At 35.2% G+C, this 19,441-nt stretch overlaps 1 protein-coding gene across 6 annotated transcripts in view; it reads left to right on the top strand.

The window, feature by feature from the left end:
- Positions 1-15,199, top strand: part of LOC105325116 (grainyhead-like protein 1 homolog) — a 31,104-nt gene extending 15,905 nt beyond the window's left edge. For 3 of the 6 annotated variants that reach the window (XM_066065795.1, XM_011424504.4, XM_066065796.1), the window contains exons 2-18: positions 4,537-4,788; positions 7,636-7,825; positions 9,305-10,309; positions 11,058-11,212; positions 11,466-11,560; positions 11,666-11,730; positions 11,847-11,958; positions 12,098-12,195; positions 12,742-12,798; positions 12,924-13,019; positions 13,182-13,254; positions 13,472-13,605; positions 13,734-13,786; positions 13,908-13,996; positions 14,106-14,191; positions 14,330-14,394; positions 14,506-15,199. In XM_066065795.1, coding sequence (XP_065921867.1) covers positions 4,537-4,788; positions 7,636-7,825; positions 9,305-10,309; positions 11,058-11,212; positions 11,466-11,560; positions 11,666-11,730; positions 11,847-11,958; positions 12,098-12,195; positions 12,742-12,798; positions 12,924-13,019; positions 13,182-13,254; positions 13,472-13,605; positions 13,734-13,786; positions 13,908-13,996; positions 14,106-14,191; positions 14,330-14,394; positions 14,506-14,644 — 2,764 coding nt within the window. In that variant the 3' untranslated portion in view covers positions 14,645-15,199. Of the gene's footprint in view, positions 1-3,719; positions 3,969-4,076; positions 4,428-4,536; positions 4,789-7,033; positions 7,513-7,635; positions 7,826-9,304; positions 10,310-11,057; positions 11,213-11,465; positions 11,561-11,665; positions 11,731-11,846; positions 11,959-12,097; positions 12,196-12,741; positions 12,799-12,923; positions 13,020-13,181; positions 13,255-13,471; positions 13,606-13,733; positions 13,787-13,907; positions 13,997-14,105; positions 14,192-14,329; positions 14,395-14,505 lie in introns of those variants that run through there. The other 3 variants (XM_011424503.4, XM_011424502.4, XM_066065797.1) reach the window with 3 other exon arrangements.
- The last annotated feature ends 4,242 nt before the right edge of the window (positions 15,200-19,441 follow it).

The raw sequence follows: 19,441 nt of genomic DNA, 5'->3' as shown, positions 1-19,441 counted from the left end.
AACTGAGATGTTGTGGTAGAAATTTATTAGGGTTTTTACATGTAATATCAGATAAAATCTTTTCAATTTTTCATCTAAATTTTCTTTACGCCCATCTCGTTAAAGACGTACTAAAAAGTGCACCTTGTACTTTTAAACAGATATAAAGTATAAAAGTGTTTACAAAAATTTAAAGCCTATTTTAAACTCACGTTTGAACATTTTGAATAAATTAATACATATTACAACAACACATAACTTTTAAATAATGTCAAACAGGATGTAGACAATGATTTGTAGTAAGTTTGGGTTCATTTGCATGTTTTTACACACGTGTATTTCACACGTACTCGCACAGTGTACTTTACAACATTTTTACAGTTACCCGTTTGGTGTTTTGAATTACGTGTACTTCAATCGGAACAATACCCATTTTTTTTTTGGGGGGGGGGGGGTGAAATCAAAACATGAAACTGTTCAGACTGTTCCCATCTCTAATAATGGATTCTCATAAAAGTTGTTGTTGACAAAGCTTGGATTTGCATTAAACACCAAAATTAGGCCTAGGACAATCTATTTTGTCGCCCTGCAAGTGAAGAAAATCGGTTTATATACGTTCTGTGTCGTGGGAAGAAACTATAGTCATCTAGCATCCTGGAGAATTGTGCGATGATTGCAGAGTTTTATTTGTTAATAATTTGTGGTTACCCAAGATTAAATTGACAACTTCAACACCTTTTTGGTGGGCCCAGGTAGTTAGAAATTCGGTAGTGCCCCCAGCCAATTGTCGGAATCTTCAAAGACCGTACAGTTAATGGCCAACAAAGATGGTGTCCATCAAACGAATAGCGGGGCAGGTCACGCTGAATAGAAACTACTTTATTGATGTAAAGTTTATTGCATTCAATCTAGAATCACGTCCCTACTGGTATTGTCTGTGTCTCCGAAATTTTTATTTTGATGGAAACAAATTGAATTATAGCATGACAGGAAAGTTCACTTCAAATGTACATGTACATGTATCTTTGAATCGTTTGAATCTAAGCCTTTTTAAATTAATCAACCAATTGACGGACAATCCTGGTAATATTCACTTTGATAAACTTGAAATTGCTATAAAAATAATGAAATATTTACTTATTTTTATTAGAAAAAAAAATGATTTTGTTTTCATTTGAAATGACCTTGATGTAAATTGTCGAATGTGTTCTGCATAAAAGTGCATGCAGTTCAAATATATTTTGGAAAATCATTTCCGATCTTTTTTCAATCTACGAACAGCAGATATAAAGTTTGGATAACATGAATTTTCAAGGGAGGAAATATAATTAAGAGGCAATATATACGGTGCAAAGTATTAAGATTTATTGATTTTTTTGTAGGTTAATGATAAATACATGTAACAGTTAAATCCAATGTATTGTTTTATTACATGATCATGAAATGAGCACTTTAATTTATTTAAAAGTAAAAAAGCATTTTGAAGGATTGAAAAAATCACATCAATGATTTTCTAAGAAAGAATCAGGATTTACCCAAATCTGAAAAACCCAAACCCTGGACATTAGCATTGGAATTTTTGCGTGTGAACGAACTTCATTTTGTTTATAATCCATTCAGTATGAAATAGGAATAATGGCTCTGCATATTGGTATTGGATCGTTAGGAACAGATAAGATATTAGGGCTGTAAAAGAATGCACGGAAGTGATAGCTGATCACGTGATGTATTAACCACCATCAGGCCAACCATAAGAACCAAAGGAAGGTTAGCCAATGGCGAAAGATTCATTGATTTCCGCATTAACTAGAAAATATATCGATTAGAGAAAGTGAGAAAAGCTACATATCTACAAACGATCATGTAAAATCGATAGAACGGGACACTTTATGGAGACGAATTCCCTCTCCCCTCTTGATTTATCCCTTGTCCATCACCTGCATTAAATCTGTGTAAAGAAGTGTATCATTTCTCGCCTTTCACTGATAACTCGCCGGAAGCTTGATGTATGCATTCAACACGTGATTCGATGTATTTTTTAAATACTAACAACTGTAGATGCAAATCTGTAATTAGATGTATTTGATATTTTAAAACATTTTTTTTGCTCAAAAAGAATTCATCTTTTCACTAAGTCCACTTATGCTAGAATTGTGAGAGGGTTGCACCTTGCTAAAGATCTCAAAGTCTGACAAGCTCATTATATTGCATATTTGCAGACTTGCTGAGTATCTTTAAACAGATGTTCTAAATTAAAATTGCAGTAAGATTATGTGTACTTCACTCTCTATACAGTCCTTTTTTGTCTTTGTTATCTCTGAAAGGTTCGAATAATACGCGCTTTCCGACGAAAAGGTTATATTGGGGTATTCCAAAAGATGTACCAACGAGGACTTAATTCAGAGCTTTAGATTAGGAGTACTCTAATGATTCGTTTTACTTCCCCACATACCTGTAGACTCAGTAGTCTACTTTTGTCGTGTTACTCCATAATAACAATAGAACTCTCAATTCTCCTGCTGCTTGTGATGAAGATTAAGGAGTGGTGATTGCTATTACTTAATCCAAATAGAGACTGACCCATTTCTTTTGAGTAAAACGGCCATTGCAAGAATTGAAACAGTCAACACTAGAGAAAATAATTAGAGATTTAAATGTTCACATCAAGAACATGTATAACTCAGCTTAGAGGGTTAAAAGGGTATAGATATAAATGACCCTGGTCATATTTAATTCGGTGACAAGCGCCATCTTGGAACGGACTATAATTAGGCTAACTGTTTAAAATTAAAATTATCAAAGAAAAATATTAACATGCAACTGTTAACAGTAATATATCAATGGGTACATAAATTGAAATTCTTTATATCATACTTCTTCAATTATATCAATCGTTGAAATGTTTACAACAGAATGTGAATGACATTTACAGCGTCTATGGTTAAGACGGCTGTATGGCCGTGACAATGTTTACACTATATTTATCTCCTTTAGTCGAAGAGTTCTGTGTCAAGATACAGTATAGAAAAAAGTTAACATTTGAAAGATAAAATCTTTGGATTTCTTCTTTACTTTATAATTATGTATGGCCAAAAATATTATGATTCAAAGTTTAAGACAGCTAGATCAGAGGGTTTGTTGGCCATTTAGCCTTTTTAAAGTTGGCGCATGAAATGCTAAACGACAATGTAAATAGTCATCCAATTTTTGTTTATTTCCAAGAAATGCCAAAGAATGTCTTATAACTATAAGAACATGGGTGTTAGTTGTCTGACGTGCAAACCACGTGCGTTGGTAAAACCTTCAGGTGCGTCAAACATTTGTGGTTAAGACCAGCGCGCCTCCCTGCGCTGCGCATCGATTTGCACAGTGTATGTAATTTAAATATTATTCGCATTTGAATTCTGTGTGTTTAGAGTTCTGGCAATGCCTAATTAGGAAACAAGATAGGTGTTAAGCTGATTTGAATGACAGGTATTTTGGATAAGATGAACGCATAAATCAAAAGTTGTTCGCTCAAACGTATCGGCAAAAAATCTTGCAAACGTAATAAAGTTCACCGCATTTATAGACCAAATATATTTCTTTTTTTTGTCAAGTGGCAAAGTAAACGCCTCTGTATTTTCAGGTTGCCAAACACAGGGCATCACCCACCCACCTACCTACTGAATTTAAATAAACATCTGACAAATGTCCTTTTAAATTCCTTCTCCCACATCTTCAGTGTCTATTCTCGAAAGTCTCTCGACGCGATGGGTGTTCTTGGAAAATGCTTAAGAATGGATGACCAGAACGTTTTTTAATGTGAAGCTTACAAATAACAAACTGAATGGATTCTTGTTACGATTTTCACTCTAGTATTGGACTATTTAACGCGTGCTGACAATGAAATGCATCACTTCTTCCCTATTGGAATTTGAGCTACCAATCGAAGACATCGACAAGCTTGAATTCGATTCTCTGTGCTTTGATTCATTCTTTAAGGACGGGTAAAGGCAGCGTACTATTTTCTTTCATTAAAAATTATTCATGCGCCACAAGACTTCAAAGAACATTTTATATACATGCCTTACTGGGAGGATTTCATTTTTGTAATAGAATAAAGCAGTTCCCCGGCGCTCACTCTCCTATGGTTATCAACCGCTATCTAATTTTATTGTAGTAAATATGCAAATTGGAACATTATGCTTCATCACCAAGTGATTTTCAATTTCATAAGAAATAGATGAGGAATCCTTTTTTATCTAGCAGCGTTTACAAAATATTTAAGTCTTTACAAAAAAGGACCCCATTATAAATGAATGTGTGAAGCAATCTCTGATGCATTGCAAGATGACAAATGAGCCTGGCAGAAAGTCTCGCAGACTTCTTATGCGTCTGTCCGACATGGACGTTTTCGACAACAAATTAGATGCAACATTGCGAGACATTTGTCATATACTCATCTGGTACTTGCATTATTCTCCATAACTTCATACTTCGTAACTACTGCATGTACCAATGGAGCAATTCGCATTTCAAGGATATATCTGAAATGGAGTTTTCTCTTTTTTGCAGGGAAAACGAAAGTTCACAATCGGACTGCGGTGAAGCGGGGACCTTTTCTCCGAAGGTCTCCGGTGGGAGAGCTCTGTATGATGACGGGCCTCCTAATGACCCCAACGGCTACTTCCGGCACCCTCTCACGGCTGCGGAGACTGCCATCAGTAGTGAAGCGTCTGCCTTAGCGTATGAATACAGCAAACTTCCGGCGCTGGACGCCAGTGGAATGAAAATTGGAGAAACTAATGATTACAAGGACATCATAAGGTAACATTTTAGCTTGAATAAAATGAGATATGATTATCAGAGCTAATTATATTTATTCGCAGTTGGTTAATGAATAACTTTATGTCCTTAAAGGACCTTATTAATTTTTCGGTGAATTGGGGAAAATATGACTGGGATTTCTGACAAAAAAATTAAAAGTTCGTTAGATAATGGGTCAAACTCCTGAGGGAACATATAGGTGAATTTCTTTAATTTTTGAACAATTATCTCATATTTTGAAGTTTTGCATGAAATTTTTTTCACTTTCATCTTTAAAAATAAATGATATTATATCTCCATAAAATGTAAGAATTAAGCTTTATGGTGGTTTTCGTTTTACACTCCGTTGACTAATATGAATGATCTAGTGATTCATTGAATCCACAGAGACTCCCCTAGGATCAAGGAAATTGTCCCCTGTATGCATTGCCGAGTGAAAGTCACTGGATGATTTAAATTCTATGTACTTATTTTCCGAATCAGAAATTATAATAATTGTGATCCAACCTATGAACGATAAATGTTATTTGGTTTCTTCAAAGAGTTCAAAGTTCTGAATGTTCATACTAGAAAATGTGTAACCTCTGAAAAAAAATTAGCACATTGTTGTCCATTAGTGTAAATTTAAATTTCAATAAACTTAGACATTCACATTGTTTCATAAATCGTGTCGTGCAAATTATGACCAACTGGATTGTGAATCAACATTTCAGTCATTCTCAAATTATTTCATAAATTGTGACATGCAAAATTAACCAGCTGCAATGTTTTTTTCTTTAAGTAAACGACAAAGAGAGTATCCTTCCTACGATTCTCCAGTTTATTTCCGTTCTTTTTCAACTTTTAAAACAACATTTCACGCTTAAAATAAATTGAGGAGTGAAATAAAAATATTTAATCAGTCCAATTTTCTACTTAACAGTTGAATCCTAGGGCTATTATGGTGTTAAAAAACATAATGCCAGCAATTAGATTCTTATTTTTTGTTAATACACAGGTGTATTTATTTGTTCATTTTGAATAAACATTGATTGCAAAAAGTGAATCACGCGACACTTTTTAACCTGTAAGCTATATGCATGTATTTGTATTTCTGTCGAGCTTGTATTTTGTTGATATGCTGGATTTGTCCGTACAAGAGTCAAATGAGGTCTCGAAGTGTCCGGTTCAACAGTTTAATCTTACCTATTTTATATAGAACACTTTTTTTAAATGGTTGACCTTCCCTTACATGATATTTTTTTTGCAACATAAAATTTAAAAACCCCCACTTTTTTGGAGTATTTTTTGCGTAATTTTTGCCTTCAATGACACTCATCGCTTCGTGTTTTTTTTTAAATATAATTATTTTCTATTGCAATATTTATACACCTTTCAAAATATTAGCTAAGAACTGTCCTAATTCGCTTCGTCACCCACTCCTTGTGTCTGGTTTCAGCACAAAACCTTTTTGTGTACGTCAGGTGTGTAAGGTGATACATACGTATCGTTTGATGACCTTGGGAAATAAAGTATGAACTAGATACGCTTTTTACTCTCATAATTTTTTACTATGATACATACAATTTTATGGCTAGTTCTTTGTGTTCGGTTTTCTGTTACCAAGAGAGAAAAAAATAACTGAGCACATTAACATGTATTTGTCAATTACATAGCATACATTATCATACAAAGTATATTTTATTTAAATTTTCCGGAAATTTGCTAAAATGTTTCGGTTTGCTTCAGGATAAAGATCTGCACCTAATCCAAATAATGAGTAATTTGATATTGTTAAGACAGCTGTTTTGACGGAACTTTTACACTGAAGATCCGATGAGGTCATAAAATAGAATATCTTTAGCTTAACTAAAAATTCAAATATTTTATTCACACACTGCTGTGCACTGAATGATGTTGATAGAACACTTTCAGTCTTATTGACAGGCAATCGGATGGAGATTTAGGATTATCTTATGTTATTTTGGTTCCATTGCCAACGCGCCCACGTTATTTACTTACAAATAAGAATTAAACACACACCGGGTACAGTTTTTGCTTCTTTTCAATTTTGGTCCGATTCGCCACGTAACTCCATTGAAGTTAATCTACTTTAAATATTATTTCTCCTATGATGAAAAATCAGCGAACCGTCTTTTCTCGTAACAACGTTTATAATTTCGCCTAGAGAAAGATTTCAATTTTTCTCAATTTCATTATCTACATGATATTTACACTGCAAGGTTACACGGTAAAAGAATGCTAGCCATTGTGAATAGACTATCGAATTCTCTCTGTGTTGCTGTCTATATACTCACTGCTGAGTCAGTTAATCAGATACACAACTAATGCTCAGAGTTCGGGTGACTGGGTTTTATAGCCACATACCAGGTAAATTAACGAATATGAGACCAAATGTGAAAAACAGGACCCGTGATTGGTGACGGTCGCGACCCTTCTTTCATTTCCCCGTGGTGTGAACTACCTTAAACTTGTACATTGAGTCTGCTGTTGTCCCGTCATTCTCACGGTACCGCCGACAAACTCTAACTGGACGCTTTCTTTGGCCTCCTTTTCGTTGCTAATTATGCTCCATTCATTATCTCTGCGTAAGCCGGGAAAAATGTCTGTGGCCTGTTTTTGAAACTATTTTGATATATTTCTCGTGCATTAAATGCCATTAATTATTGCAACATTTGCATGAGACTACGCAAGTGGAACCATGTCGGTTTTGACGTTAGAAAGGTAGGCTTGGGCTCTTGCAACGTCTGCTGTGCTGAAATGCGCAACCATTTACGTATTGCATGGGAAAGAAAAGAAAAACATGGTAAGCGTCTTTAACCCCAATTCTCTACAATTTTCTTGCAGAGCTAACCAAAGCCCGGAGCAGACTGGAGTGGAGGAATCGGAAAATGAGAGCGAATATTTGAACCTTGAGACGAAGTTCCTGAGCGAGGACATCTGTGAGGTGAATGACCAGGTACCCCCTCCCATTGACCATGTCATCGAAGTGTGTACCGTCACCACCCCAGCCCCAGCCTCCCAGCAACCTCCAAAGGTAGGCACCACGCACTCATTGCCATACTGATCAGACTTATCTTCTCTACAGTTAATCAAAATATGAACCTTTTAATATCATATGGCTTTAACTGAGTAAGAACGGATGGTAGCGATATGGATAATTATGGGTCTAATAATTATGCTTATAGGTCCTATCTGTCCTTGAGGGGCAATAAGAGAGAAAATTGACATCGGTTTATTTAAAATAATAACCGTAAAATATTAATATTGGGGAAAGAGTTTTCTAAAGAAGGTGTTATACCCTATTACTAAATGAACAGCCGGCGATTAATGACACCGGTTCCCTGGGTCATGACAAGGCTGTCATTAGTCGGACCCATGCGTTACTAATTGACTCATTAGGTGCGTGACCTATGGTATCGTGGCTGACAGGGTCTATTATCGCCATACTGCCCTGGACCTTAAATTCATTTGTCTGTTAAATTGGCTGTAAATTTTATATCAGCAATATGGAAAAAATTTTTTTTAGAATTATACATTATGAGTTGAATTTTGAATTTACTTATTTGGTGATATTTATTTTCTTTGATGCTTTATTTGCATATTATATTTCAGTCAATAAAGTCCATAGGGAAATCCCGACTTTTAAAACTAATGAAATAAAAATAGATTTATGTAAATGAACGTGGATGAAAAGAAAGAAGGGCTTGCAAAACTAAGAGTGTTTAAAAATTCTCAAATTTCAAAGAAGTTACACTGAAACATGCTCACGTTGCATGTACTACTACCTATGTCTTGATACATGTATTCTCTACAGTAATGTAATGTCAAATCTCACGATTCTAAAAAAAAAGAGCTTTGATGTAGCAAGCTGATACTAGTATATGTTGGATCTTTTATGAAACTGAAGAAATAGATCATCAAACGATTTACACACTGCTCGCGACCGCTTCTCTGCTACTCTTTTACAGACTGAGAAACACAAATTTAACACAGTTATGAGAGTGGATTAGGCAAATATTTACTTGGTTACGTGTATATATGTACAATTTTTTTTTAAAGGCAAGTTCTTCACTCATTTTCATGGCATGTTCTGAAATATTTGATTTATGTTGTTTTGAAAAAAATGTTTACTTCAATTTATCCAATGCACATACAAATATATATCAAATTACCTTACATTACATGTACAAACGGGTCTCTTAAAACGTATATTCAACAAGACCATTAAATAATTTACACATAAATTATGTTTTTTGATGGAATATGATTGATATTTATTTCTCTAAATCTTTGATCCCACTCTTTCCTTTTTTATTTATAGACCTGTTTATCTTACACTAATTCATATAATAATGTGATGCGTTATATGTTAGAAATTTTGCTCAATTTGAGTAATTCTTTAAGTATCAAAATATGTTTTCCCATCTAATGTGGTGACTCAATATTGGCTTAATTAGATGGTCTAATGGCATAATTTTACGGTTATTAGACGTTTCCATAATTATCTTTTCAGCGTCCAAAATCAACCAGGTCCAAGGGCAAAAAATCATCAGGCAGAGGAAAAGGGCCAATTGCTGTCACGGTGGAGCCTCGTTCTGCTTCAGTGAGGACCGAAGAATCCCTGGAAAACCCCTTAATGACCAATCAACGCATCAAGAACGGTAATTCTACGTCCGCGGGGAACACGTCCATATTGTATAAGAACTCACCCATCGCTGAAGACTGCAGGAACTTTGGTGAAATCGAACAGTGCGATACAGATCCATTACTAAACTGTTGTTCTTCCGAAAAGTTCGAAGAGCAGAAAGAATCGACATTCAAAATCAAAAAAGCCCTTCACGAGAAACTGTGCAAAAAGCCAAGTGTTCAAGGCACCCAGGAAGTTCTGTTGAACGACTCGTCAGTTACAAACTCAGAACCTGTGTCTCCCAATGGATATTCTTCAGATGCTGTGGCAGTGCTAGAATCCAACGAGCTTCACCCACTCAGCGTCTCTACGAACTCTCCAACAGAAAGTTTCTCCGAAGAGCAGACGACAATGCACGATTCCGTCGCCATGTCTCTCGGTATGCCAATGGCTTGTGCCGCTTCCACACTCACCAATACTATTTCTCCACTGGACATTTCAATGCATCATACTCACGAACAGTGCTATTCTGGTCTCATGGATGTGCGACCCAATCAACTTTTAGCGGGACAATCCGAGCAGGATCTCTTACAGAACAATGCTATTCAGCATCAAACAATGAGACAGAACTCTTACCCCGTTTCCACGTGCCAGTCCACATACGCCGGTAGTGGCTACATTTACCCCATCACCCCTCCCCAAATGAATCACTCCCCTCCCGGCAATGAAATGATAGAGCGTTATCTCCAACAGCAACAACATCAGTACCACCAGGAACCGTCCCCGAGCTACGGCTACTACGGGGTCAACATGAAGGAGAATTACGCCATGAAGTCCCCAGACAGCGGGTACCAGGAGCCTTGTCTCTCTCCCACCGACCAGCTGAGCATTGTAAGTTCTTTTTATTTTACGTATTTTGCTCTGGTTTCGATTTCTTCTGTTCCTTTGGCGCACGTATGGAAAAAAACCTTGAAGTTTGAATGCAAAAAAATTCATGTTTGCAGTAACAATTATTTTGCAATAGGGATACAGGGTTTTGCTATTTTGGTCGGCGATGTCACTTTTAAAGTTTTGTGTTGGTTTATTAATTGAATGCCGTACAACTGACGCTTTGCAAAATTTTTTGCTTAAAAGTGTAGAAATGAGTGATTATGTCCTATGATAGGCGCCAATCTGACACCCAGTGTTAGTGCTTAATATTTCTGCTTAATAACTTGTGAAACATTAGTGATATTCATAATTTTATGGATGTTTGTTGGAAAATGAGTAGGATTTGCTTCACTGAATTTATTTGGACCTGCTGTAAAATCAGTGAATGATGCGACAAGAAAAATCATTGATTTTTTAAGCCGAATTAAAATCTCTCTCTCTCTCTCTCTCTCTCTCTCTCTCTCTCTCTCTCAATTTTTAAGACTTTAAAGATTTTAATAATAATCTTATAAATTATCTACGAAATAACACCTTATACTACAGAATCTCAACAATGTGTTTTATTGGCATTTTACTATCTTGCATTCCCCTTTCTCTAACACCAGAATATCATTCAAAAAGTGATTGAAAGACGTCATAAATTACATGAGAAAAGTTGTTTCTGCATATATTAATATTGTTGTAACAAATTTATTTCTATTGATTATAGATGTATAACCATGACGCCGGAAGTTATGGCGAAGTAACAACTACTTCCTGCCAGAAAGTGGGCAAGCGTCGAAAGTCCGCACCGGCCGTCTACCAGAAACAGTTATGGTCGGCCTGCGAAAAGATGCCCTCTTTCGGGACAGTCATTCCAAAACTGTAAGCACTGATACCGCTAATTAACTCCAAAATAACCAGGGGCTTGAATTAACGTAACAGATAACAGATAATTAAACCTTTGTTGTTTGTGATTTATGATGATGTATAAAGACTTTCAAGGCTAATCGTGGATGAAGTTTGTATACATTTTTGACTATTGCGTATAAAAGGGGGTTAAAAACCGCAGTCCACATATTAGATCAAAACCATTCTCGTCAAACATTTGATGTGACATGATCCTGTTTTCTTACAGACCAGAAGATACCGCTGGGTACAAATGTATTCTGGAGACCCCAATTTCTTCGGCTTGCAGGCGAGACGAGGACAGGGTCACTTATTTAAACAAAGGTAAAAAAAAAAATATAGCATTCAGCAGCAGACTTTGTCATACACCCACTGCAATATAATTGTTACATTCATATACCGTGTAATCATATATACTATGTCTTTTAGGCCAGTATTACGGATTGACTATTGAGTACACCGGGGAACAGCTACCTCCTAGTGGAATGGTTAAGGTGAGAATTCAGAACGCTTGCACAATAACGGTCTTTGAAAACGTGAAAATGAAAAGAAAATTTTATAGAATAATAGTGATGGACTTGAAATTAACATAGTATTGTTTATTTCACAGAGTGTTATTATGGTGGTGTTTCGGGACGACAAGTCTGTAGAAGATGAGCAGAAGGCTTGGGAGTTTTGGCACAGCAGACAGCACAGCCACAAACAGCGCGTCATAGACATCGGTAAGTCGTCTGCTTCTTCAAGGCCGGGTTAATTTCAGGCCTGCGGGATTTTAAAGAATGCTCCTCGCAAAATTATACCTCTTTATTTCGGAAATCTATGCCACATTGTGACCCTTTTTCCTGGGCTTTTTTTGTACAGATACAAAGGACAGTCAAGGTGTACAGGCTTGCAATATTACCGAGGTGTCTTATAATGCTGTGTCCGTGCGCTGGAATCCACGAGATTCTCCGATAAAGGTAAGCAATTTCTCACTCTGCTCAGCAGATCACAATCTCTCAATGCAGGTATTGTGCAGCCAGAGACTTCAATTTCAGAAATTGGATTCAATTTAAACATTTTAAAAAGTTTTGAAACTGTTTAATTGGGGGTCTTGACGTAAGATCGTAAATGGAATTGAACTGAGTATACTTGAAGTGGGCGGTGCCTGGTGTAATATGTCATAGTGTAATCCAGTTCAAAGAAGAGGTTATAGTTAACAGTCTCTGGTTTATTAGAAAAAATCTCCAATAGATTCCACCCACGGGATTTCTCCTATTCAAATATTATGCCATCAAACAATTATTAAAAGTATTTAATTTTTTCAAGTGCATTTTCAAATGGATGAGTGGGGTTAAATTTCCTTGTTTGCGCATCGGGTGTCGTATTTCGGCTTTGAATCCGCGGCACAAAAATAAAATGTGAAATCTCTGCCGCCATAAAAAGTTAAATGTACTTTTAGCATTTAATTTCCTTGCCTGAATAAATTTGAAAATAAAATTACGGTTTTCCTTATTTTTTTTCAGGTGAATGTAGCTGTCCATTGTCTCAGCACTGACTTCAGTAACCAAAAGGGGGTCAAGGTAGGCATCTGCTTTAGTATAAGTACTGTACATTTAGTTATATAACTATGACCACCTTAAATAGTGGTACTGGTATACTCTAGGAGATTCCTGTCAATAATGTATGCGGAATTTCTCTTTTTTAGGGCTTGCCTCTTCACGTCCAGATCGACACGTACGAAAACGCCCGAGAGGATCCGGTACACCGAGGGTACTGCCAGATTAAAGTGTTCTGTGACAAGGTATTAATTTCCTCACTGTTCATTTAATAAACTGGGTGACATACAACCCAAAGAAATGTTTTTTTTCTTATAATACAAAGAAATCATAATAAACGTTGATCTGATAATTGCACGGTTATCTTTCGTATCGCCCAAGTAAGCATTGTTCTGTTTTCTCTTCAGGGAGCCGAAAGGAAAACCAGAGATGAGGAAAGGAGATTAAAAACACGACAGACTCCCGAAGGCCCTAACCAAGGTCAGCCATCGACAAAATAACATCTGACTTTAGATTCTTTACTTTCATAACATGCCTTTATTCTTTTATTCAAATCTAAGCTTTCTTCTTCTAGCTACGATTGCATAAACAAGCATTCCAGTGGAAATAATCTTTTCGTCAAAAAAACTATTTTTAAAAATAACATAACTGACATCTATCGGGATATTTAAGTTATTTTTTTTGTTTTCTTTTATAGCCCGAAAACGTAGTCATGACAACCACTACCACCCACCTAGCGAGCGGTCCGAGTTTTACAGTATGCAAGACACAAAATCAATGCCCTTCCTTTTTACCCCGTCCGCGGATGAAGACGGGATTAAGAAAGCTGAGGTACAAACAAAATAATCCACGCCCATTCATTTTGAAAAGCTAATCAATTAAAAGCTTTATCATTTTTGCTTACATGAATAACTATAACATCATTTATAAATTGTAATTATTTTTTTTTTCATTTTTAGAAAAGTCCATCACGTTTGTCAATCAGCGGCTTAGACGATGATGGAAACTCAAGGTAAATAAAACTTCATGAAATATTAAGAACTATCTTAATCTTTTATTTAAAATAAAAAACACCAGTGAATTTAAATATTTGATATATTTTTTTAATGAAGTACTCTGTTCTTTCCTTACAGTTTGAATTCCCTGGGGGACAGCTTTGATGACGTCTTGTGTCCGCCATTCAAAAGACAAAGGCGGGACTCCTACGAATCATTTCAAAAAGGTATATACTTTAAAATTGTCACGAATATGAAAGTAAAAGCAAAACTAAATAAGAAAACTTATAAGAATTGTAAGTTGTCATTAATTGGATTGTTTTGTGGCTGTTTCAGTGCTACTGTACGTACGAGAACATCATGAGTCGGTGTTTACGGCCCTTATGCTGCGGACCCCCACATTACACGGTCTTTTAAAAGCGGTAAGCTACCATGTCACTGACAGGGATTTAATCCACCGTGAATTAATTTATTTAAAAACACACCAAAATTTAGTTACACTTTACAATGCTCTGCCTAACTTTGTTTTTGATAGAGATTTTTTTCCATTGGGTTTTTAGGTTGAGGAAAAATACAACATTCCTGTTGAAAATATCAAAATCACATACAAGCGCTCAAAGAAGGGGTAAGCATAACACTTACTTATTAAATATACTTCTATTTAATATGATTAACGCAAAAAGTGTATTAAGTCATAAAGCTGGAGTGTTAATTGTTTTTCATTATTTGATTTCAGAATTATCGTCAAAATGGATGACAACATTGTGCGTCACTATTCTCACGAATCAACATTCATCATCGAAATGAACAAAATTGGGGACAGTCAAGACTTCGAAATCATTCTGACGGAGATCGAGGCGGTGCCGTCCTGTTGATAGGATGTTTGTGAACTACAAATGAAAGTGCTCCTTCTCGCAATATGGCGGTTAACATTCGGTACCGATGGCAACGCCTATTGCGGGAGTGTATAAAACTAGTCTAAACCTGTAATTCTCTTGATGCATCATCAAATGAGGACTCAGCTTGGTTATAATATGCAAACTCTGTATCATCTGCCTCATCCGCTCCGCAACATATATATGCAATATTACACATATCATTCTGCTACATCGGCGGACACACGAGTTGTTTCCCCTGCGGAAATGACGTGAAAGCCATGTAGAAAAACCAAAACATTCCAAGTGATATTGTTTGGATTTTTATCTGTTACACAAAGAAGAGGTTTAATTTTATAGCGTTGTTTTGTTACTGTTATGCCCATTGTTTTTTATAAGGAGAAATTACAATGTATATTACAGTTATTTGTACAAAGAATCAATTGTACATATCAGTGAATACGTGTATAGTTATACATGAATTGTCTCAAATATTTGAAATAAACTATTGTTTTAATTTTGAGAAAAATTAAAATAAAAAGTAGACAAAATATATATTACATTCTTGTGTTTTCTTTTGAAACTATATAAATACGATCAACGTAATAATTTATATGCAGAATAAATGAATTTACAAGTATTGGAAATCACACTTTCTATAAAACATTGCTTTTATTGAAAAACGTTCTCATATCAGAAATTACATTATATTTAAGGTTTGTTTGAAGTGAGTAATTAGTGAAAATATACCTAAATATAAACAATATTTAACTTTAAAGAGCATGTCTGGTTTATTAAAAAAAAAAATATACTCTCTAATAATAAACTAAAAATGTAAAAATTTACTTGTTGATATAATTATTTTGATTTCTAGACTTATATATTCGTGACCTTTAAAATTCCTTGTGATAAAATTCAACATGCGTGTGCAATAAATCATTTCCAAATATTTTGGGCCAGACACATTCCGTACTGCTACAATAATTAGGCGGGCCTGTGCGACAGACTTTCCTTGGTATCTGCATGCATGTACGCTTTATTTGGTTTTGACACCTCTTCAAAATCTTTTACCATTATAACATATTACAACTGGAAATTTGCATATATTTACACACCTATTTCAGCCATGACCGAGTTCTGAAACACTTTGGGAATTATTTTTAATCTAGTACAAGGGAGCGAACCGCTGTAAAACAACTCGAACACTCGAACGAGATGTCATTGCGCATTGTCGTCGCATGTCTCATTTTCCAATAATTCTTTCATCTACTGTAGTATCTGTTGAAATTGAAATAACATTGAATTAATTGTTAACGTAAATTATCTCATTATGCAGGCGGATAGACAAATATGGTACAGAATTACCTGTGTTATGTGTACCAGTAATGTTCTAAGTTGGCTGTATATACATGTAGTCATATTACCGTTATAATAATCCCTCACCCTCGACTCTAATACTTCTATATACAACACGGAAAATGTAACAGAATACTACATGTAAGGTATACACTTGTTTTTACCTTGACCTGTTTGCTCATTACTCCCACCAAGTAAAGGGTTAATTTCACATCAGCAATGCGGATGAATATTGTATGTCCAAATAAGGTTCAGGTATATGGTATCATTTGAACACAATCGTACGAACTCTTTTATTATTATACATTTTATATTTAATGTAGCAGCCTCAATGGTCGTGGCCATTTTTAGACTGTATTGATCTCCTTTAGCCTAGAAGAAGAGTTCTCTATAAAGATACCTACTAGTCTATTAGGGGCTACCAAAATTTAAAATTAATGTGAAAAAAATGGATTTTTTCTTTACTAAAAATAGTTTAAACCAACAATATCGTAAACTTTTAGGGAGTTCTGATGGTTAGTTAAAAAAATGAAGTTCAATAAATCAATGTTCAAACCTTAACGTGTATCAATGCATTTGAAAAAAAACCTAATGATTGTATGAACGATTATTTTTTTGTTTCCGTTTTTCGTGACAGAAAGTGATAACAGTCGGTAACGTGTCTCCCCTGTCGATCACGACCTTAAACTTTAAACTACAGCATGCTTTCTGTTACCGGGCCCATTCACAGATATGTACCATACACAGGGTGTATTACCACTACACCACCCGTTCACACGGCCTTGATCCCCCTGGTCCTACTAACAGAGGAACCGATATCGTTCCATCTCAAGCCTCCTTCAGACGGTAGACCGAAAGCGGATTCTCTCAGTTTAAGAAATGCACACGTATTGTTCTAGATCCTTTTTTTTATTCCAGGAAAATGCATTTTAGTACAAAATATTTGAGGTAAATGAAACATAGCAGATTGAAAACTGATATTTTGTTTAGGCAATGCATTTTCTTTGTGCTTGATACTTTTGTTTTAAATAACCAGATCAAACCTTGCATGTTTTATTGTACAGAATGTTTAGAAGTGTACATGGAAATCACGAGATGGGGTCAAATATCAAAGGTTTACTACATGTACAATGAAAACTGCATGTAGCGTTTGATCTCAGATTTGCTAGATACCAAAAATACAATTCTGTGGCTTTGAAATGAGATACATTAGACTTTTAAAAAACAGAAAACCCTTAAACAAAATTGCGAAATTTGGACTGAGAAATATATATAGAGAATACAAGTTTTTACTTTATTTCTTTGCTAAATAAAAGTCGCCGTTTGCTACGTTCAGGCACAAACTTGTAATGGAGACCGGGATATGAACAGATGGAGACGATATGATTAAGAATTATAAAATGACATTCTTTTTTTAATTCATTCAATTTTACTATTTCATTTAGCGATAATTATACGAATAAAAAGTAAAACTACATGCAATACACACAATAGGAATTATAAATCATACACAAAATGACAATAAATCCACACACTATAAGACACCACACACTCACATAAATGGCACCCATTGGCAGATTTGGGATTGACCCGGGGGGGGGGGTGTAGCATGCTTTAGAATTTTTTTTATAGCTGAAGTAATCGCATGTCTGTGTCAGAGCAACGAAAAAGAGATGCTTCAAGGGAGAAAAAGAAAAATTTCATCATCTGTCATGACACACAGTTAAGCAGAGAGGTAGCCATCAAAGGTGCTAAGACCACGCCCACAAGCAACAACACGAATAATGTTTGAAAATGCCCAGGGCTGCGTTTTACAAAAGAACTTATGACTTACGACCTAATTAATTAGTGCTTATTAATCACAAACTAATCATTATTTGAATTTGATGGCTGTAAAAAATAATTATAGAAATTTAAAATAAGGTTGAATTAATGGTATTATATAAATTTTGTTACTCAAAGGGCATTCCGTGAGACTAAAAATATTTACAAACTACAAAAATTAGAAATAAAACGACGGAAAAGATTCGAACACCCTCTTATCCGATTAGACTAGTCTAGAAGCCTCCGCCTGCCAAGGGTTTATGGGGAGCAAAGTGGACCGAAAACCCTTGGCTAGCGAAGATGATCTAAACTGAGCTACTCTGATTCACTACAGGAACGGTGAATATCTTTGATTGTTTGAGAATCATTGAAATAACTTAATAAAAGTGAAAAGTTTTTGTTAAAACCACGGATTTTGACCCATTTTGATAAATCATTAATAAAAATGAACAAAAACTTATCTTTTAAATAAAAGTATCTTTAGGATGGAGTCAAGACCCATTCATACCTAAAATTGCAATTTAGAACAGTAAATGATAAAGATTTTTGAATAAACGCTGTGAAGCTTAATTTGGAAACCCATATCTGTCGTGCTTACAGAATGAAAGCATATGTTTGACTCAAACCATGACATTTACACAATAAACAACATTTACTAGCCAAAAATTAATATTTTGACTGAAACTGAAAATCGTTTGTCTTTATTGTTCCAATTGGGTGGATTACGGTGCCTTGTACGCCCCTGTCCTTAACGTTGAGCGTTTCCTCATTATATAGAAAAACGAAAAAGGTCATTGAGACGATTGTTCCGCGTAAACCAAAAGGTTTATTCAGTAACACTGTAGTTTACACGTGTATTGATCGCGAAAGTGGAAGGTCCTTGGAACAGTCGCAATTTTCATAGACATTGTTGTGACAGCGACTAAGACGTGATATCAACATAGCTTTTATAAGTTTTAAGTTTTGCAGTTGTACACGCATTGGTAATGCGAAGTTGATATGTGTTTATGATCAGATAATTTACAGATGACGTTCTTAATATATTTGAGAATAATTGCCGCTGCATTTATTTGATCTCGATAAGTGAAGTAAAACTAAAGGTACATATCGCATATCGCGTTTTGATATATAAAATTTAGTGCACATACATGTATATACTATACGTGTCATATATGTCAAATATATACTTGCGCAAAGAATTCACCCCCAAAGCCGCATGCTTTCATAGTAAACGCCAAAACGAATCCTTGGATTTCTTATTTATTTGAACATAACGTTTTCAACGCCACTGCGCACAGGCAGAGATTACATTTCACAATCTGTGTATGGTATATACATCGAGTTATAATTTTTTGTCGGTCTTGTTGAATTTTTAATGTGATTCAATGTTGTCATTTTCCCGTATCTTGTATCTTGATTCTCTCAATCTGTTGCTCCATTGTTTATGAGGTTTTATTTTTAATAATAAAAAATTATAACCACGTAACCATTTCTGGTGAAGTTACGTTTGTATTTTTTTTTCGTTCAAAAAAAAATGATTTGGAAATTATATAACTGTAACGCGACTGAGTTCAAATTGTATTTTGAGGAAGGTTATATATTTAGAATTATTACAAT

Source organism: Magallana gigas, chromosome 7 (genome assembly GCF_963853765.1).
Source record: "Magallana gigas chromosome 7, xbMagGiga1.1, whole genome shotgun sequence".
NCBI lineage: Eukaryota > Metazoa > Mollusca > Bivalvia > Ostreida > Ostreidae > Magallana > Magallana gigas.
This window is presented reverse-complemented; position numbering and strand designations above follow the sequence as displayed.